General features: G+C 54.7%; 1 protein-coding gene across 3 annotated transcripts in view; it reads left to right on the top strand.

The window, feature by feature from the left end:
* Positions 1 to 21,429, top strand: part of LOC132510703 (soluble calcium-activated nucleotidase 1) — a 33,824-nt gene extending 12,395 nt beyond the window's left edge. The window contains exons 1-6 of one of the 3 annotated variants that reach the window (XM_060132920.1): positions 10,761 to 10,889; positions 12,749 to 12,823; positions 13,895 to 14,086; positions 14,558 to 14,689; positions 16,970 to 17,222; positions 19,777 to 21,429. In XM_060132920.1, the coding sequence (XP_059988903.1) occupies positions 12,772 to 12,823; positions 13,895 to 14,086; positions 14,558 to 14,689; positions 16,970 to 17,222; positions 19,777 to 20,809 (1,662 nt within the window). In that variant the 5' untranslated portion in view covers positions 10,761 to 10,889; positions 12,749 to 12,771 and the 3' untranslated portion in view covers positions 20,810 to 21,429. Of the gene's footprint in view, positions 1 to 139; positions 344 to 1,195; positions 3,472 to 10,760; positions 10,890 to 12,748; positions 12,824 to 13,894; positions 14,087 to 14,557; positions 14,690 to 16,969; positions 17,223 to 19,776 lie in introns of those variants that run through there. The other 2 variants (XM_060132922.1, XM_060132921.1) reach the window with 2 other exon arrangements.
* Positions 21,430 to 21,756: the final 327 nt, after the last annotated feature.

Consider the following 21,756-nt stretch of genomic DNA (forward strand, 5'->3'; position numbering starts at 1 on the left):
TCGCCGCCCCGAGGGACCTCTGACACCCAAGGCTGCGGACCCAGAGGGCTCTCTGCTCTTGCCTGACCAGACACACGGAGCCAGGCCAGCAGAGGGCTGGCCGTCGCCTCAGGCCCGCCCCCTGTCTCCCTGTCCCCAGGCTTCAAAGCCGAGTGGCTGGCTGTGAAGGACGAGCATCTGTATGTGGGCGGCCTGGGCAAGGAATGGACCACCGCCACGGGGGAGGTGCTGAACGAGAACCCGGAGTGGGTGAAGGTGGTGGGCTGCAGGGGCAGCGTGGACCACGAGAACTGGGTGTCCAGCTACAACGCCCTGCGGACTGCTGCTGGGATCCGGCCGCCAGGTGAGAGCCAGGCCCGCGAGCGGGCGCTGCGCAGACGGGTGGCTGCGAGCATGCGGCCTCCACGTGTTGCTTGCCGAGCATGGGCTTCGCTTCTTCCTTGTTTGACGATTCAGCTGTCTCTGACGGTTGCTCCCACCAGGCCACTGGGTTCAGGGGCCAATGAGACATTTTTTCTCTCACCCCGACTCACCCAGACAGACGGCCCGGCAGGCTCAGACAGCAGCCCCGTCTACAGCGTCCTCCCGGTCGCCACCCTGGGGTCAGGCCTCGCATCTGACGTGGTGGGAGCAGGTGCACAGAGCTTTGCTTCTTTGCCCTCGTTTCCAAGAGTCATGGTTTGTAGTGGGGATGGTGGTGCTTAGAGCGGCCTGGTCACCTCTAGGCCTGGGGCATGTGACTGAGGACATGGCTTCACGCCCAGATAGGCTCACTTCCCATACTTTTCTGCTTCGAGGCAGCCTCTCCCCACCTGCCCTGATCCATCTTCACAGATCGGACCTGCGTGTTCCTCGTGCCTCTTCCCCTGGCGCTCTCCTTTGCGCCACTTGAGTAGCACCAAGGAGGCGAAATACAGACAGACCTTGCAGCCATGGCTACTCGGCAGCGCTGGGGAAGCCGGCGAGGAAGGGTGGCCAGAGAGTGGCGCAGCAGAGACTCAGCGCGGCCCCGCGGGCTCTGTGCTGCTGTCCCGGGCTCAGTCACTCTGGACAGGTGGGAGCAAAGGCACATGGAAACCTAAAGAAAAGATGACGGTGACGCTGCCGGTGCCGGGCCGCTCGAGGGTCTGCGTGCAGGGGCGAGGCCGCCCTGGCTCTGGGGAGGGTGGGCGGTGACCGGTCTGTGTGTCCCCAGGCTACCTCATCCACGAGTCTGCCTGCTGGAGCGACACACTGCAGCGCTGGTTCTTCCTGCCGCGCCGCGCCAGCCATGAGCGCTACAGTGAGGAGGATGACGAGCGCAGGGGCACCAACCTGCTGCTGAGTGCTGCGCAGGACTTCGGCGACATCTCCGTCAGCCACGTGGGGGAGGTGGTCCCCACGCACGGCTTCTCCTCCTTCAAGTTCATCCCCAACACCGATGACCAGATCATCGTGGCCCTCAAGTCCGAGGAGGACAGCGGCCAGATCGCCACCTATATCATGGCCTTCACGCTCGACGGACGCTTCCTCCTGCCCGAGACCAAGATCGGGAGTGTGAAGTATGAGGGCATAGAGTTCATTTAAACTGGGAAAAATCAAGACGATGAACAAGGCTGGGGGGTGGACAGTTTTAAGCTACGTCAGGACTCAAATTTTATAAAACCCCGAGGACTGCACTTTTATGTGATGTTTAGTTTTGCTTTTTTATTTTTTTCCTCGGAACTCTGAGGTGTATACCTGGTTTAGAGATTTCCAGAATTGGGAGCTCAGTCCCAGCCTGAGGTGTGGCTTCTCAGAGGGGAAGGGGCGGGGGTCTTGGGACTGCAGGCCGGACATTTCCCTGCACTGCCATCTGGTGGTATAATCTAGTCATTGCAGGCATCTTAATTTGGGGCCCATCCTCTGATTCAGCCCTTTCTTCCATCCGACCCACCTTTCTTTTCTCTCCATTTCTTCTTTTGTTCAATAAATATTTCTTGAGCTCCTACTGTGTGTCAAGTACTGTGCCCCTTCTGCGAACACAGCAATGAGTCTGAAGCAGGCCTACCAGTTAGGTGCTCCTGGGCTGCCCCCTTCTCTTCCTTCCTCGTGAGCCCCGGGCATTAAATCCACCCCTCCAGACCCCTGGAAAAGAACCTGTTTACGCTACAGGACATCACAGGGCCGTGAGAGCGAGGGCAGGCCTCCGGGAACGCCGCAGGTGCCCAAAGTGCTGCAAGAGGGGACGCAGGCCCACCATCTACGCCCCCATCAAACTTCTCCATTCAAGTGACGGACCCCGTTTTCTGCCTTCAGGAAAATTCTGCAGCTGTGTAGCACTTTGAAGTTTTATTATTAACTTATAGTAATTAAAGTAATTTCCTTTCTTATAAAATGGAATTGGCAAATCTTATCAGAACAAAGTCTTGTAGTTAATAAATTCAATCCCAGCAGTGAAGGAAATGGTAATTAAGCAGTTACAGTTGGTCAGGCAAGTTTTCAACCCTTTCTAAGTCCTTGGTCAAAGGATACAAAGATAAGGATAAGGATACATTGCTGTTTTCTAGCAATTATCAGAAATTGCCTTTCCTTGGAAGACTTGCATGAATGACTTGAATTTGTATTTCCTGAGTCAAGTGGGGCCCTGGGTTCTGGTGAGCCTACACCCTGCCCCAGGCACTGGGGCTCCCTTACCCTGGAGGCTGTGGACGAGGCCTGCCTGGCCCTGTGGTTTCTGTCCTAGCCTTTTATTTCTCCTCAGCCTCTTCTTCCTGGAAACTCTTCACAGAAACCTTGGTGTGTCTCAGTACCTGTGGCCTCTTCTCCCCGCTCCAGGGTAAAGGCGGAGGGTTTGGGACAGAGGTCAGCCAGGACCAGAGCCTAGAAGGGCCGTTGCCATCAGCCCACGGCGCCCCCTCGCCCAGAAGCTACCTCACCCCTCAGGAGGATGTAGGGTTCGTGATGGCTGGGAAGGGCTGTGTTGTAGGCCCTGGCTGCTACTGTGTGGACCCCCTGTCTCGCAGACTTTTCCCGCTTTGAAACTTTAATACAGATGCTAGGAGGGAACCCAGGAAGGATCCCTCATTCTTGTGCTGGTTGTCTTGTTTCTTCCACTGTAAAACAAACAGCAAAAGAACAGAAAACAAACCTTTGAACATGACATGTTTCTCTGGAACTCAGCTCCCATTGGACACAGTCTGAAGGCCCAAGTCTTTTCTGACTTTGCCCAGCTGGGCTCCCTGACACGCCTCCTTGATAAACATCCATGAATGACATCAGGGCTGTGTGATATTAAAAATACAAAGATGGAATTAGGAAGATTGGAGGACTGGGGACAGTCACTGAGTTGAGATCCAAGACTCAGGTGCCCAGAAGCACCATTTTCACACAGTGATTTTCAAATATTTTAAAGCTAGCCTTTCCCCCCTGTATTCGCTGCTGTAAGCATAATGATTGTGTTCCTTCCTACTGGAGCCATTGTTTTGGAAACAATAAAGTATATTCTCTTTGTCTCCTGGTCTGTGTTGTCTTTTGGCGCTGCCCCAGCGGATATGAGAGCTGATTCACACAGGGGCTCAGTGAAGGGTGTGCTCCCTGTGGGGGTGAAGAGGGGGTCCTGGCAAGGAACAAGCCAGAAGCCTTCTTGACACAGGATGGCTGATGTGCTGTGGGAGTTCACAGGATAGGGACCCATGGACCTTTGCAGTCGAGGAGACTTTTTGGAAACTGAATCATCCAGTCCAACTTTTCCCCAAGTCTGAAGATGCTCTTTTGGTCAGAGTGGTTAAGAATATAGGCTCTGGGACTTCCCCGGTGGTCCAGTGCTTAAGAATTTATGCTCCCAATGCAGGGGGCCCAGGTTCGATCCCTGGTCAGGGAACTAGATCCCACATAATGCAACTAAGATCCTGCACGCAGCAGCAAAGATGGCTCATGCCGCAACTAAGACCCGGCACAGCCAAAGAAATGAATAAATAAATACTAAAAAAAAAAAAAGAATACAGGCTCTGAGCCTACTCTCACCCTCTGAAATGGCCCACACTCTGTCTGTGGAGTGTGTTTCTCTCTGAATAAATCCACTTCTTACCTAAAGAAACAATATATAGGCTCTGAGTCACTCCCGGGTTCCAGTCCTGGCTCTGACACTTCCCAGCGGTATGACTGTGAGTAGATCATCTAACCTCTATGTCCTTTGACTTCCTCCACTGTGAAAGGACGATGATAATGGGGCTACTTCACAGAGCTGTCGTGAACAGTAAGTGAATCCATTCACAGAGGGGAGTAGAAAATCACCTGATTCTTCCTTAGCAGCTGCTCACCCATTTTGTTGGAGGTGCTGGAAGACTGGTAGTGAGGTGGGCCCCGGCGAGAGGTCTAGACTGGTCCAGGTGTCACTAGGGAGTCTGATGAGTCTGCAGGAAAGAATGAGATCGTTCTGCAGGACCCGCGGGGCCCTAAGAAGTCCTAAGAAGAAGCCTCAGGCGCACGGAAGGAAGGGACTGGTGAGGAAGGGAGGCCTGCACTGGTACAGGACACCAGGGGAGCGTGGGGTCAAGTGGCAGCGTGCCCATCCTGCTTCGTCCCTTCTGTCAGACTCCGCAGGAGGTCAAGTAAGAAGGTTGAGCGTGTCCACGGGCCAAGCAACAAGGAAGACGTGGTGTTCTTGGCGAACCTTGTGAGAACAGTTCCAGGGGGTCGTGGGGGGAGCCAGAGTGCATGGGACTGAGCGGGAACAGAATGGAGAGCTGCACACGGATGAGGAAGGCATGGAAAATCGGCTCTTGACTGTGTCCTTAAGTAACCGCTGTACCCTGGACTCGCAGTGACTCGTGCCTGCCGGCCACTCACACCTGAGTGTCACTAGCAAAAAAATATTTCCCAAAGTCGTCTCAGAACTGGGTGAAAGAAAATGAGCTTAGTTTCTTTACAAATGTTAACCCTGTCTTCTTGTGCACTTTAAATTGGTAAATTTCCAGGTAAATTATACCTTAATAAACTTGTTAAAAGATGTGGGTAAAGTGGAAATAAAATACCTTCACAGAAAGAAAATTCCAAGGGCAACTGGCTTTACTGGTAAATTGCGCCAAACATTTAAGGAAGAAATCATAACGAGCCAACACAAAATCTTCCATGATTTTGGGAACTGGGAACACTTCCCAACTCATTCTGTGAGGGCACCATTGCCCTGATACCAAAACAAGACAAATATGAGAAAAGAAAAATACAGACCAGTGTTGCTCATGAACATAGAGCCAAACATCCTGGGCAAAAATTTAGCCAGTTGAATATAAAAATGAAAATACATCATGACAAAGTATGATTTATTCCCGGAAGGCAAGGTTGGTTTAATATTCTAAAATCCACATAATTCACCATATTAACAGACGAAAAAGGAAAAAACGTGTGATAATCTCAAAAGATACAGAAAAAACATTTGACAAAATCCGGTACCCGTTCACGATTTTAAAACAAATAAGCGGGGCTTCCCTGGCGGCTCAGTGGTTGAGAGTCCGCCTGCCGATGCAGGGGACACAGGTTCGTGCCCCGGTCCGGGTAGATCCCACATGCCATGGAGCGGCTGGGCCCGTGAGCCATGGCCGCTGAGCCTGCGCATCCGGAGCCTGTGCTCCGCAACGGGAGAGGCCACAACAGTGAGAGGCCCGCGTACCGCAAAAACAACAAAAACAAACAAACAAAAAAACAAATAAGCAAAGAAACCCTTAGCAAACTAGAAATAAAAGGAACTTCTTTAAGCTGGTAAATGTCATCTGTGAAAAACCTGCAGCTAACATCATACTTCATGGTGAGAGACTTTCCTTCGAAGGCTGGGAACAAGGCAAGAAAGTCAGCTTTCACCACTTCCCCCCCCCCACACTTTTTATTTTAAAGTCATTTTAAACCACAAAGAAGTTGCCAAACTAGAATAGTGTTGCTGTGTTCCCTTCACAGCAACAGTGTACAGTACACTGTTGTGTACAGTGTTGCTGTAATTTTGTCCAGTGACAGCCTCTCACATAACCACAGCTCAGTGATCAAACCAGGGAACCACCATTGTGCTCATTACTTTCATTCACCTACTGTCCTATGCAAGGTCCCAGACAGTGCAATTAGGCAAGAAAAAGAAAAGTCTTTAGATTGGAAAAGAAAGAGTAAAACCTTCTTTATTCACCAAGGACAAGATCAACTAGATAGGAAAACCCTAAGGATTCTTCAAAAAACAACTAACAGCTGAGTATAGCAGAGCTGAAGGATACACAGTTCAAATACAGAAATTAATTTTGTTTCTGTGCAGCTGCAGTGAACAGTTGGAAATGGAAAATTTTTTAAACAGCGTCATTTATAATAACACCGGAAAACATGAAATCGTTAGATATAAATCTAACAAAATATGTACAAGATCTATATGCTGAAACTATAAAACACTGATGAAAGATATCAAAGAAGACCCAAATAAATCAAAGAATATGCTGTCTTCATGGGTGGAAAGTCTCAAATTTTGAGGAAGGGAAACAAAGTTGAAGGACTGATGCTATCTGACTTCGAGCCTTAATGTAAGGCTGTAAGTCATCAAAATGTATTAGTGCCATAAGAAGAATAGGTATATAAAGTCAGGAGAACAGAAGAGAGTCCAGAAATAAACCCATATGTGTGTGGTCAATTGATTTTTGACAAAGGTGCCAGGGTAATTCAGTGGGAAAAAGATTGTCTTCCCATAAGTAGTGGTGGGACAACTCTATTCGATATGGAAATAAATGACTGAAACCCTCATCTCCCGCCATACACAAAATTAACTCACGTTAGATAATAGACCTAAATATAAGAGCTAAAACTACAAAATTCTATAAATTTCTATGCAGTAGAAAATCTTTGTGAGTTTAGGTTAAGCAAAGATTTCTTAGATGTGACACCAAAAGTATGGAAAATTGTGCTTTTTCCAAGCTCAAAATCTTTGCTTTTCAGAAGACACTCTTAAGGAAATGAAAAGGCAAGTTTTTCATCCAAACAATTTGCAAGTCGTGTATCTGCTAAAGGACTCATAGCCAGAATATATAAAGAATGTATACGACTCAGTGATAAGACAACCCAATTTAAAATGTGTTTAAGATTTAAATACTTCACCTCACCAAAGAGGAGGCATAAATGACAAATAAGCACGTGAAAAGATGCTCCACATCGTGAGACATTAAAACCACAGTAAGATTCCACTACACACCCACCAGAATGGATAAAACTGAAAAGACTGGCAATACCAAGTAGTGGTAAGGATTTAAAGCTACCGGAACCATCATAGAAATTGCTAGTAGGGTCGCAAAATGGTTCAGCCACTTTGGAAAACAGTTGGACAGTTTCTTAAAAAGTTAGACATACACCTACCATACGACCCAGTAATCTTATCCCTACACAAAAGAAATTAAAACTTATGTTCACATAAAGACTTGTCTCCAAATGTTCCTAACAGCTTTGTTTGTAATACAGTAGTCCCGCCTTTATCCACAGGGGATACTCTCCAGCACCCCAGTGGATGCCTGAAACTGTGGATAGTATCAAACCCCATATATACTGTCTTTTCCCATACATACCTACCTATGATGAAGTTTAATTTATAATTTAGGCACAGTAAGAGAATAGCCGAGCTGCCAGCATACCACTCTTGTGCTTTGGGACCATTATTAAGTAAAAGAAGATTTGCTTGAACACAAGCACTGTGATATCTGGACGGTCGATCTGATAACAAAAACGGCTACTAACTGACTAACAGGTGGGATATGCTGGATGAAGGGATGATGCATGTCCCACGTGGGACGGCGCAAGATTTCATCACGCTACTCAGAACAGTGCACAATTTAAAACTCACGAATTGTTAATTTCTGGAATTTTTCATGTAATATTTTTGGACTGCAGTTTACCACGGATAACTGAAACTGCAGAAAGCAAAGCCTCGGATAAGGGGGTGGTGGGGGATGCGGGTGAGTGTGGTCCAAAACTGGGAGTGACCCAAATGTCCATCAATGCATAAGTGCAGAAACAGATTGAGGTCTGTCCACACAGTGGGCTACTACTCGCGAGAAAAGAACCAATTACTGATATTCTCAGTGACATCTCAAAAGCATGTGCTAAGTTAAAGGTTATATCTTGTGTATTTCCATTTATATGAAATTCTAGAACACGCAGAGCTGCGGTGGCAGTAAGCAGATCCCCGGTTGCCAGGGTTGAGGGCTGGCAGAGGGGATTGTCAGCAAAGGCATAAGAGAACATTTGGGGATGATGAGAATGTTTTCTATATTATGATTGTCATGGTTACCATCTGTATACATTTGGCAAAACTCATTAAATCGATGCACTTTATTGTGTGTAAATTATTAGATCTCAAGCCAATTTTTTTTTTCTATAAATTTATTTCTGGCTGCGTTGGGTCTTCGTTGTTGTGTGCGAGCTTCTCTAGTTGCGGCCAGCGGGGGCTACTCCTCGCTGCGCTGCACGGGCCTCTCATTGCGGCGGCCCCTCTCGCCGCGGAGCACAGGCTCCAGGCGCGCGGGCTTCAGCAGCCTCAGCACGCAGTCTCAGTAGTTGTGGCTCACAGGCTCCAGAGTCCAGGCCCAGTAGCTGTGGCGCACGGGCCCAGCCGCTCCGCGGCATGGGGGATCCTCCCGGACCAGGGACCGAACGAACCCGTGTTGCCTGCGTTGGCAGAGGGACTCCCAACCACTGCACCAACAGGGAAGTCCCTCAAGCCAATTTTTTAAAAAAGAAAGAAAAGTGTGGGTTGGAATCCCAGTTCTCCCGCTCCCAGCTGTGTAACTGGTTGGGTTTCCCCTCTCTGCACTTCCGTTTTCTCATCTATTAAAGAGTTAATAAGAGCAGCTACTTCCTGTAGAGGTTGGGAGTATTGAATGGGTCCTGTCAAAAGTTGACAGCAGTGCCGGCTACCTCGAGGTTAGTATTACAGGCAGCGTTCCGTGTTTGGTGGGGGGGGTGGGAGAGGAGGCACAAAGAATGTCGACGGGCGTCGTAAGGGCTCTGGTCTCTGACAGCCCCCAGCACGCTCGCCACCACGTCTCGTCTGTGGCTTCCTGCTTACAGCAGCGGGCTCTACACTGTCACCACTGGCCCGATTGTCCACAGCATCGGGGCTTTCAGTTGGTCTGCGTACCAGAGCTGAGCCACTCCTCTCTGGAGCAGATGGTCTCAGTTCCTGTTCTCAGTTCCCGTTCCCCTGTTCCTGGAGAGACCCTGAGAGCCGGAGGGGAACAGACACCCGTGCTTTGATTCCATGTCTGGGCCTCAGTTTGACATTTTACCACCTGCACACAAAGGACTTTCCAGCAGGAAAGGACTCAGGGAATAAAGATTCGGCAACTTGGGTTTTTCGACGTTGCCACCAGTACCTCCCAAAGGACTTCCTATGCACTCCTGACCTAGACTGGCCACTTATTGCTGCAAGTACCGATGGACGCAAGAAGTGACAGTGCTGGGGTTTCTGTGTCAGCCAGCACTGAGGCTCCTTCAGCTGGATGGCGTGTTAAAACTCCCCTGTCTCTTCTGCCACTTTTGTTTCTGCTACTCTCCCCACTGATCTTTATGGTTCCTTTGGAGGGGATTAGATGAGCCGGTAGCCCCCTCAGACCTCACATCTTGGGCAAATAGTCATTGAATGGTTGACCTGGGGGCTCACTCTTTTGGATGCAGGTCTGCCAGGGAAACTCTGTCTCCCCCAACTTGTTCTCAAGGCCGGCTGCACATGGGAACCACCTGCAAGGCTTTAATGCCAATGCCTGTCCCCACCCCAGAGATTGTGATTTAATGGGTCTGGGCCTTGGGAGTTTGTGAAACTCCTGGGTGATTCTCATGTGCCGACCAGGTTGACAGCCACTGGATTAGAGAGACCTGGGGACATTCCAAGGGGACAGCTCTTGTCCAGAACCTGGAATACAAGTGACAGAAATAGAAGAGATCGATTGCCTCATTTAACCTTGAAGCCAGGGCTTGGCCTTGACGTCAGGCCAGCTGGATGCAGGTGCTCAAGCCATAGCATCAGGACCGAGGTTCCTCCGTCTCTCAGCTCTTCCCTCACCTGCATCCTCAGCTGGGCTTTCCTCAAGGCACAGTCTGGGGCACCACAGACATCAGCATCTCCAGGCCGCCTGCTCCCTGCAGGGTCCCGTTCCGGGAGTCTGAAGCTGACTCCCTGGGCCGGCTGGGATCACGGCGCCTCCCTGACACCATCTGTCTCCCACCCACCGGGCTCAGGTCAGCCCCAGAGGAGCCACACAACCTGAGGGTGAGACGGGGGTGCTTCCCCAGGTGAAAATCGAGGTGCTGGCTCCCTGTCAGAGGAAAGGCAAGGGAGTGGGCGTGAGGCGGGCAGAACAATTTATGTCCACTCCAGAGGTTCTGCCCCCGCCCCAGCAGGGTGCAACATTCAGGTCAGGCTTGAGACCCAGGAAATGGTTCAGGGTGTGGTTGACAGAGCCCACAGTCCTCAGCTGCACATCCTGCCTGTCCACGCCCACCCTCTGCTCTTCTGACCGCTGTCCGCTGCTGCCCCTCCTTTCCCCTCCCCCAGCGCAGGGGCCTGGCACTGGTCCAGCTCAGAAGAGTATTGAAATTCAAATGTGGCTGTCGGCCGCCTTGCTCTGGTTACAGAATCAGCCAGACTGCCGCCTTGGGCCACTGCCACCCCCACCGCCCCAGTCAGCACCGAGGGGGATTGGGGTGGTGCAGGAAGCCTTGGCGGCAGCCAACCCCAGAAGAAAACAGTGTCAGGTGGTTTCTAGAAATCGAAACTAGACTGAGCTTTCTGAAGCATTTCCTGAGACCAGCCCGACCACGCTCTGTACTGGAAGGGTTTGCTGGGTTGAAGAGTGGTCTGCAGAGGGATCCTGCAGGCGGGAGGCTATAGGACAGCCATCAGTAGTTGTCTCGGGCAGGTAAGCTTGTGCCTGTTGCTCTCAGGTGGGTGTCCCTCTCTCTACACCATGTAATCTCATGGGGGCCAAGTCTCCCTGCTTGTACCCAGATGGGGATCTGGTGCTTCTCCTGAGTCCAGGGACCATCACTGCAGCTCCCATGTCCAAAGGGTCTCTGTGTACGGTTGGGCAGGTTGTTCACTGGTACACAAGGACACCAGCCCCAGGGGCAAGCAGGCTCGGGATTCAGCCAAGGTGCTCTCTCTGATCAGTGCTTTTCAGCCCAGGCTAAACCTGCCCAAAGGAAGAGCACCTTTCTCCAGTCCGCATAAACTCTGTCCCACTTCCCAAATGAGTCAGGCAAAAACGGGTGGTCGCGGCCACCTGAAGTGCTGTGACATTCGCATACCACGTGCCAAGCGCTTAAATGGCCACTTGTCTGGGGCCTTGAGTTCCTGTTTCAGGATGAGCAAAGCTGGTGGCTGCCACTGTCTGGGGAGTGCAGAGGGTGGCCAGCCATCCCCGTGTGCCTGGGACCTAGGGCATGTCCCAGGACACAGGAGTTCCCGTGTTAAAGCCGGGACAGGCCCCAGTGCACTGGGCGGTTGGTCATCCTAGCCCCTTGGCCATCTGCTGAGGTCAGTGTAATGAAGAGAGGGCACCCCCACACACAAACACACCACCCACGACTCCCCAGCTGTGTGAGCCGAGCCGGCTACCCCTTCACTTGTAAGGTGGGATCAACACAGCATTTCTCAGGCTCGTGGTCAGGATCCCACGAGCCAGTGGTGTGAGCGGTCCTGGCCCAGGGATGCCATTCAATGATGGTTAACAGGCCTTCGTGCCTGGGAGCCCCCGGGGGTCTGGTTAACGCAGTCCCGGGGTGCCGCCCCGAGGTCACCAGGCCCTGACTTGAGGGGCAGCCACAAGAGAGGCCACATCTCTGCTCGCTGGGCCCCGGGGGTGAGTGTTGGTGTTGCAGTGACCACCCCTTGTGTGGACAGGAGGGGAGGGAGGCAAGTGAGGGGCAGGATGGGGGTGAAGGGGAAAAGTGAGCAGTGACAATTAAACGGAGCCAAGAAGTCCAGGCAAAAGTGGGGAGACCTGGGTCCCCCCTGCCTGCCTGGCCAGGGCTGGCTGTGTGGCCTTGGTGGTCCCCCGCCTCTTCGAGCCTCTGCTCCTTGGGGACACTGACCTCAGAGGTCCTCGCATCCTGTGCCCCTCCCCGCAGCCTCTCCCCACCCATACCCGGCTGCACAGTCAGAGGCCTGGGCCTCAGCCCTGACCCCTGTCCCCCCGGCCCGACGCGCCCAGCCCAAGCTCTCTCACTGCTGACTGTCCCTCTGTCACTCCTGCCCGGATTTCTGGGGCCTCCTCCTGCTGCGTCCCCCTGCCCTGCTCTTGCCGCCCCCTCCCTCCCTGGGCTCACTTGGTCCAGAACCCACAGAATGTTCTCCGTCTGCTGCAGACCTCAGGGCACCATTGACTGAAGACAAAGCCCCATCCTGAGCAGGGCTCCCCAGGCCCTCCCAATCTGGGCCCCGCACACCCTGCCTTCTCCCTCCCCACCCTCCCCACCCATCCCCCCCACAGCCACGCCAGGCCTAGCTTTCTGAGATGGGCTCCTCTTCCCACTGTCCTCGCTGCCCAGAGACCCCCCTTCCTCTGGGCAGGTCTTCCTCGTCCTCGGAGGACCACCTTCAGATGAGGTAAGGGGCCCCCGCCGGGCGCTCCCCAGGCTCCCGGCTCTGAGGGTGCAGGCCCTGCACCCGCCGGCCGCCCTCCGTGAGCAGGGTCCAAAGGCTGGGTGGACACGCCGGCCCTGGTGCCGCGGGCTGTCCAGCTCCGCCGTCTCACTCGGCTGCCTCCTTTCACTGCAGGACAGGGGCTCCCAGGCAAGGCCATGGCCCCCCTGCGGCTCCTGTGGATGTGGCTGCTGGTCGCGGGGATTCACGGTGAGCGGGGCCCCGGAGATCTGGAAAGCAGCGTCTGTGAAGCTGCCGCTCCCTTGCTCTGCGGGGTCAGCCCCCGCTTTGCAGAAAATCAGGGCAATGTTCTGCCCGGTGCCTGGGTGACGGGAGTCAGCCCGGGTCTTCTCTCCTACTTGAAGCCCCGGGTGCCCCAAGTCATGGCTTGTATGTTTCGGTGGGGGGATGCCAAGGGAGTCACCATTTCATCCGGTGGGAACCAGAGGGACCCGGCAGGAGGGGCCCACAGATTGGCCCAACCCTGGGGGACACGAGGCCAGTGCCCTTTGGACACAGTCAGATTCCAGAGTCCTGGACGGCTGTCCTCACCCTTCACACTTCGAGGCCCTTCCTCATCCTGGTGACCCCACAGAGGCCTGTTGCTCCCCCATCTGAGAAGTGCCCTTTGACGCGGCACCCAGCTCCTGCCTGACCCTGTCGGCTCCGGCAGGGGCTGAGGTGGGGCTGGGCAGGGGAGGTCAGCGGGCCGAGTCCCAGAAGAACAGGTGTAGGGCCGGGACCCCGCTTCCTCTCCTTGCCTGGCACACTCTGCCTGAGTTCCGGGGCGCCCTGGGCCTGCTTGCCCCCCACGTTCCCGCACGCCCCTTCCAGCAGTCCTCACTGTGGTGCCCGGGCTGCACCCCAAGCCCCAGACACCCTCAGTGGGGTCAGTGTGGGCCTCCACCCCGTCTCCGATTCTTTCCTTGGGGTCCTGCCACCCTACTCTCAGGTGGCATCGGGCACCCCTCTGCCCCTCCTCTATCAATAAAGGGTTCAGGCCTCAGAGACAAGAAAGGTGGAGTCTACCCTCCCTGTGTGTATGGGGGACGGTCTATGTGTACTTTCCACTCCTCCCCGGGGGGTGATCCCCTCGAGGATGGATGGAGTCTTCAAAGCTAAGGATCCAGGGGTCACCCCCTACTGGGGAGAACTTTACTGCCCCCGTGAAAGCACATGACCCCCGAGGAGGGTGGGGCGGCCATGCTGCTGCCCTGGGATGGAGGCCCAGCACGCGGCTTTCATCCTTGCTGACCTCTGCTCTCCCTCGGGAGCTTGCAGGCGTGAAAGACGGTGACATGCGGCTGGCCGACGGGGACACCGCCAACGAGGGCCGCGTGGAGATCTACTACAGCGGCCAGTGGGGGACGGTGTGTGACAACCTGTGGGACCTGACAGATGCCAGCGTTGTCTGCCGAGCCCTGGGCTTCGAGAATGCCACCGAGGCTCTGGGCGGAGCCACCTTCGGGCCAGGTAACCTGCGAGTCCCCAGGGCCTCCAAAGCTGGACGCGCTGCTAAGTAACCAGGCCCAGGAAGGGATCATACCTAAGGCGGGCAAATGGCGTTCCCGCCAGCTCGGTGCCGGCAGAGGTTTCAAAGAGGCCGAAGCCCCGCGCTGGCTGAGCGCTGGCGGCCCGGCGCGCACGCAGGCTTGGCCGGCGGCCATGTCCTCCAGCGCAGTGGCTCCACTCTGGGCAATTTACCTTCTTGAAACAGTTTCCCCCCAAAAGAAAAGTCTGTGTGCAGTGCCTGTGATTCAAAAAAAGGGAAATCATCCAAATATTCAGAGACAGGGGTAGACGCATAAATTGCAGTATAATAATTTGATATCTACGAGGCAGACAGACCTTGTGAGAACAAGGCTAGTTCATGGTATGACGTTACAAGAGCCCCGAGAGCCCCAGCTCCCCCTCCAGGCTCTGTCATCCTTGCTGTGCCACCAGGAAGGGGCCCCATCATGCTGGACGAGGTGCAGTGCACAGGGACAGAGCCCTCGCTGGCCAACTGCTCATCCCTGGGCTGGATGAAGAGCAACTGTAGACATGACGAGGACGCCGGCGTGATCTGCACCAACGGTGAGCGGGGGCGGGGGGGTGTGCCCCATCCTGAGCCCCAGGGCCCTCCCTGTACCCCCGCCCAAGAGCTGCCACGGAGACCCAAGCCGGGCATCCCAGGGACGGTGGTCACGTCGGCTCCCCACCCCTCCACGCGGATCACACACCTCCCCGTGCAAAGGTTCGCAGGTGGTGCCTACTTTCCAGGAGGGGCAGGAAAGGCCCAGTTCCCACCACCTCACAGCAACAGATCTCCACTTCCTTACCGCGCCCCCCCCCACACCGACCGGAGCCACTCAGAAATGCTCCATTTAACCCGATTCTCGGGCAATGAGCCACATTCCGAATACAGGCACACCTCGGAGATATCTCAGGTTCGGTTCCAAACCACTGACAGCGAGTATCACGGTAAAGCGAGTCACAGGAATTTTTGAGTTTCCCAGTGCCTATAAAAGTTATGTTTACACTATACTGTAGTCTACTGAGTGTGCAATAGTATTATGTCTAAAGAAACAATGTACATACTAAAATGTTGAATCACTATGTTGTACACCTGAAATTAATATATTGTAAACCAACTATACTTCAATTAAATAAATAAGCAAGCACACTTAGTTGGAAGCAGAGCTAGAACTGGAACAAAGATTTTCTGACCCTAGTCCAGAGTCCTAGGTCACTCCTGCAAGAGAGAAAGCAGCTGTCACCGGATGCAGGCTCCTGGCCCAGCAGCGCCCCCTCCCTGTGATGGGGGGAGGTGCGGGGAGACTGACACCCGTGCTCAGCTGTACATGGGCAAGGCCTTGTTGCATTAAGAAAGGATTGAAGCTGAAGAGTTTCAGATAAAATAAATACGCATATTTTCTCTCTTTTTTTGTAGAGAACAAATTTAAAGACTAGCCAGTTCTAAATATAATAGATCGATGGCATAAAATCAGTGAACCAGAAAAGCTATCGATGAAAAAAAAACACTCTACACACCTTAATTTTTAAAAGAATAATGTACATACCTTAATTAAACAATACTTTATTGCTAAAAAATGCTAACCACCATCTGAGCCTTCAGCAAGTCATAATCTTTTTCCAATAGTAACATCAAAGGTGACTGAGAATTACCAAAATGTGACACAGAGACGCAAAGTGAGCAAATGCCGTTGGGGAAAAAAAAAAATGGTGTAGCTCAAGGCACAGTTGCGACAACTTTCAGTTTCAGAGAAACGCGGCATCTGTGAAGCCCATTAAAACGAGGTGCCTCTGCACCCTGTGTCTACACGCTGCAGGCTTATCTCTCGAAACGCCAGCCTTTTGTTTCTGCTGGTTCGCATTCCAAAACATATTATAGCACACCCCCCGAACCCGGGCTTAGACAGCATGCTGAACGTGCTTTAGACATTTCTTGGGGGCAGAAAGGCCTGATTGCAAACAGCCCCAGCCCTGCCCTCTCCCCAACGCCATCAGACATTCTAAATGGACCGAGGCTGCCCCGCGGTTTTGAGTCCTCGGGTCCCAGTTTTATCTCGTCTCTCATGACCACTTGTTCTTCTCCCTGGGCTCGCACAGGGAGCGCGGGAGCACGTGCAGGAGACACCTGGGCTGTGGGGCCGGGGTGCAAAGCAGGAAGCAGCCCTGGCCTGGTGGGGAGCCCCGGGGTGAGAGTAAAGGAGAGTCTGGGGTGCAGGGAGGAATGGGGGGGCTGAACCCACCTGGTTTAATTGTCAGAATTGATTCAAACCTGTTTGTGGCAAAGAAAAAACAGATGGAATTTAGTTCCCTGCTAAGCTTTGGGAGGGGCCAGGAGAGGTGGTGCATCACCCCCAAACCACCCTGGGGGCTTCAAGTAGCTTCTCTAGGCCTCGGTCCCCTGAAGGAGGCTGCTAAGAACCTCAAAACTCTAAATAGGGTTGCCATTAAACCCTCCCTCTTCAGACCAAACCAGGCGGGAGGTTTGGGTTTTAGAAGGTCATATCTGGGTGAGTGATTGATTGGGATGGGGCCCCAGGCTCTGGGAGTCAGCGCCTCCGAAACACCCACCTGGATGTGCTGTCAGAATTTGGAGGAGGCAGATGAGCTAAGTAGGGGTGTTTGACGGAGCGGGGGCTCTGGGCCACGGAGGGCAACAGCATCCTGTCTTCCAGGGCTGTTCTTTCCTTGCCTCCCCAGGAGCCTTTCTGAGTAGATAAGGCAGGAGCGGGGCCACGATTTAAGGGAAGAAACTGACTCCAGGGAGCAAAAGTGTTTTCAGGTCACAAAGGAAGTGAGTGCCAGGGCCCCTCCTAACACGGCACGTTCCCTTCTACCTCTTAGAAACCAGAGGCATCTACACCTTCGACCTGTCCAGCGAGCTCCCCGCAGCTCTAGAGCAGATCTTTGAGAGCCAAAAGGGCTGTGACCTGTTCATCAGGGTGAAGACGAAGGAGGAGGGCGAGCTGGGCATCTGTGCCCACAAGCTGATCCTGTCCACCAACCCCGAGGCACACGGCCTGTGGAAGGAGCCGAGCAGCAGGGTCACCATGGAGGTGGATACCGAGTGTGTGCCTGTCGTCAGAGACTTTATCAAGTGAGTGTCCTTGGGGCCAGGGGCTGGGGACTGGGCAGCATCCCCTCCAAGGCAAACGGCAGGGACGAGGGATGCGGCACCGACGGCAGCCATGCTTGGGTGAACACACTTGTTCACACTTGTGTGCACACACACTCACACATTCACACATTTGCCTTCACAGCCACGCATCCTCACGTTCACACGCACATTCTTATGCATTCTTTCTGCAGGGGCTGTGAGAGATGGGGCAGCACACACACACACGCACACGCACACCCACACACACACACACACACGCAGACACACACACACACCCCTGTCTCTCAGGTGTCGTAAAAGCATCCAAAAAACAACCATCAAAGGATTCTCCCTCTTCTCACCTGACTGATCTGCTCACTCAAAAAATTTTTTTAAAAACCGAATCCAAATCTGTTGCTGGAGAAAAGTGGGGGGAAGCCCTCAGGCGGGGCCGCCCAGGCCTCGGGTCTAACCGGTGGGCCGGCCACGCTCAGGAGCCCGTCTCCCAGCTGAGAGTGGGCCCCGAGGGGCGGCCCCTTCCCCCAGACCGCCCTGCTGGGGGCCACTCTGTCCCCACCCGAGGGGCTTCCCGGGGGGCTGGTGTTCTGTGAGCATCGACTTGAAAAAAGAACCACGTCTATGAAAGCTGTTCTCTCTCGTGACCCAAAGCTGTAGGTAGCTGAAAGTGACATTTAAGAGAAAACAACAAATGGCAGTGAAAACAGATTAAAGTGGCTTCTTTTCAGCCAAGGACAATATAAGAACCTGGCAGCCATCCTGTGCCCCTCCTAGCGGGACTGGTATCTGTAATGCGTTTGCGCCTGTCCCCAGCTTCCCGGCCCCAGTTGGAGTCACCGCCCTCGGTCAGAGTTCAGTGATTTTCCGGACTGTCTGGCCATGTGCTCCGGCTCTCTCTCCCTGTCTCTCCCTGTCCCTTTCCGTCTCCCTGTGTCTCTCTCTGTCTCTGTCTCTCCCTCCCTCTCTCTCTCTTCCTTTCTCTCTGCCCCTGTCTCTCTCCCTCCCCTGAGGCAGAGAGGCTGCAGTGAGCCCCGTCCAGGCCCCAGAAGGCCTCAGAGGACCCCTGCTCACTGCGGCTGCCCCGCACGCTCCCCTTCCCTCTTCCCAGTGTTCCCCACGCGGCAACTGCTGTTCAGAGCCTTCTGTCAGTAATCCGGCTTCTCACCAGTTTCTGGGGTCTCTGGGGGTCACTAACATCCCAGGGCCTTTGGTCTTTTTTCTACCTTTCAGGATGTTTTCTTCCCTGATGGTGGCGCAGGGCCGAAGGGCTGATTGCGACCCCCTGTCCCCAGCCACTCGGGTGCCCGCCTGAAGCTGAGGGTGGCCAGTGTGCCCAGGCCGGGGAGGGCCAGCCGGGCTGGGGCGTCACCGGGTGGGAGCTACACCGCTCCCAGCGGCTGGGAACCATCCCTCTCTGGCCCCAAGGCGGGATTAAGAGGTGGTGACAGAGACACTCTGTGGTTTCCTTGCTCCCTTTGTCAATGGCCATCTGCGGGGCCCTCGGTGACACTCCTTGCCTATGAGAGAGGCAGTGCCTCGTCCGCTGTCTGGGTGCTGCCCAGGGCGGAGGTTCCTGGGCTCAGGCCACCATCAGGCGGATACACAGCTATGGGCGACGGGCCAGAGGGTGCAGATGCCCTTTTTTGCCCCAGAGTTCACGGTCATCAGCAGGATCACGTGATGTGTTGAGCGCACGAAGGCAGAGAGGGTGGGAGGAGGGCGGGCCCACCTCTGCCACCGGCACTGGACACTGTGGCGCCCCAGCTCTGCTCTGGGCGCCCCCAGCTCCATGTTCAGGTGACAGGGTGGCCACCAGGTCCGCTGCTCCCTGGAAGGCTCAGCGTTCGAGAGAAGCCATGGGGAGAGTTTGGCTCTTCCCAAAGCAGGACCCCACTCACCATGTCCCAGGAGACAGCAGCCACAGCCTATCGTTTCCCCTCCCAGCAGGCTCCCTCCACACACATCTTCACGCAGCAAAGGGCTTCCTGGTGGCTCACTGAGTTACATGGCAGATGGCACAGACTGGGTGCCGCCCGCGGGGCTCACGGCTGGTGGGGAAGGCAGATAGGAGGTGGCCAGCGGCGATGCCTATGTCACGGGAACACCTGGCAGGTGCTGGGGTCAGAGGGGCGCCTACGGACACCCAGTGGGGGCCCGAAGGGGTCTGGCCAGGTGCGTGACGGTGGGAAGGGAAGGGCAGGGCAACGCTGATGCCCGGGATGGCCGGCAGGCCCTGGCGCCCATGGTCCGGCCCGTGAGGACGATGGTGATGGTGGAGGAGGTGGTGGGACCACCTCCCTCACGGATGAGGATGAAGCAACATCCTCAAAGAGCCTGGGATCCGCCCACACCTGGCTCTAAGCAAACGGGAGCTTGGAATGTGCGTTGACCCAGGAGATAAATCAGGGGGTTCTGAATGCCCCTTGAAATAGCTAGCACCGCGGTGTCAGCGGTCAATAGCTCACGTGCACCAGGGCACACCTGCTGTCTTGCGGGGAAGGAGTATCACCAGGCATCAGCCCTTGTCTCCCCGCAGGTACCTCTACTCCCGGAGGATCGACGTCTCTCTGTCGTCGGTGAAGTGCTTGCACAAGCTCGCCTCTGCCTCCGGGGCCAAGCAGCTGCAGAGCTACTGCGGACACCTCTTTGCCATCCTCCTCCCCCAGGACCCCTCTTTCCGGACGGCCCTGGACCTCTATGCCTATGCCCTGGCCACCCGGGACCCCGTGCTGGAGGAGATCTGCGTGCAGTTCCTGGCCTGGAACTTCGGGGCCCTGACGCAGGCCGAGGCCTGGCCGAGCGTCCCCACGGCCGTGCTCCGAGACCTGCTCTCCAGGAATGAGCTGGTCACTCCCAGCGAGCTGGCCGTGCTGCTGGCCTTGGATGAATGGAGCCAGGAGAGGCGCATCTCCCGCAGGGAGGTGGAGGGCTTGGTGGAGAGGGTGCGGTTCCCCATGATACCGCCCAGCGACCTCTTCACCATGCAGTTTAACCTGTCCCTGTACTGGAGTCACGAGGCGCTGTTCCAGAAGAAGATGCTGCAGGCCCTGGAGTTCCACACCGTGCCCTTCGAGCTGCTGGCTCAGTACAGGGGCCTGAACCTCACCGAGGACACCTACCAGCCCCGGCTTTACACCTCGCCCACCTGGAGCGCCTCCGTGACGGGTTCCAGTTACAGCCCCTACCGGTCCTTCCAGACGCCCCAGCACCCCAGCTTCCTCTTCCAGGCCCGCTCAGTCTCCTGGTCTTTAGTCTACCTCCCCACCGTCCAGAGCTGCTGGAACTACGGGTTCTCGTGCTCCTCTGACGACCTCCCCCTCCTGGCCCTCTCCAAGTCTAGCTACTCCAATCCCACCATCGGTTATGAAAACAAGGCCCTGATGCTCTGTGGGAGAAACTTCGTGGCGGATGTCACCAACTTCGAGGGCTGGAAGGCCCTGATCCCCAGCGCCCTGGGCACCAACAGCTCCAGGAGTGCTTCCTTCTTCCCCTGCCCGGCAGGGTCCTTCAGCAGCTTCCAAGTCGTCATCCGTCCCTTCTACCTGACCAACTCCACGGGTGTGGACTAGACCCGAGGCTGGGGAAGCCAGGGTGGCAGGAGCGCCCGGAGGCGGGGCACCTCCCATCCTTCACCTCCTCTCTGCAACCATCTCCAACCACCAGCCACCAGATGGCCCCCCCCCGCTTCCGTTGATCTCTCTGAGCTTAAAGAAATTACTGGAAGGTTTCAACTACTGCAGTCCACAAACCGAGAGCTCCCACTTCCCACTGCCCGCCCAGCTGGTTTGTCGGGAAGCAACAAGATATGAACAAGGAGCTGTCGGGTCTCCTCCCCTGCCTATCACTGTGCCCTCTGCTGTCCCTTATCTGAGATCATTAAAATTGCACTGTGGGGGCTTCCCTGGTGGCGCAGTGGTTGAGAATCTGCCTGCTAATTCAGGGGACACGTGTTCGAGGCCTGGTCCGGGAGGATCCCACATGCCGCAGAGCAACTAAGCCTGTGAGCCACAGCTACTGAGCCTGCACGCCTAGAGCCTGTGCTCCGCAACAAGAGAAGCCACAACAATGAGAAGCCCAGGCACCGCAACAAAGAGTAGCCCCCGCTTGCCGCAACTGGAGAAAGCCTGTGCACAGCAACGAAGGCCCAACGCAGCCAAAAATAAATAAATAAATTTATTTAAAAAAAAAATGCACTGTGGTTCCCAAGTTCTCTTGTTCATGCAGAAAGAGTTGTTGAGTCCACTGGGTGTTCGGACATTGGGTGTGCTGGGCCCTGGGGTCCAGTGAATGAGCAGACCCAGTCCTTTCCGTGTGAAGCTGCAGTCTTGTGGGTGAGACAGGCGATCACAAGTAAAACACTTGGGGTAAATACAAGCTGGAATAACAGGTGATGGAAACCAGAGGGTGGCAGGGGGAGGCACAGGCTGGAGCTACCTTAGTGGATCTCAGTGGAGAAATGAAGAGTGCGGGCCAGCAGATGTGGGGGAAATGGGAGGAGGGTGTGTTCCAGGTAGAA

The sequence above is a fragment of the Lagenorhynchus albirostris genome, chromosome 20 (genome assembly GCF_949774975.1).
Source record: "Lagenorhynchus albirostris chromosome 20, mLagAlb1.1, whole genome shotgun sequence".
NCBI classification, from domain to species: Eukaryota; Metazoa; Chordata; class Mammalia; order Artiodactyla; family Delphinidae; genus Lagenorhynchus; species Lagenorhynchus albirostris.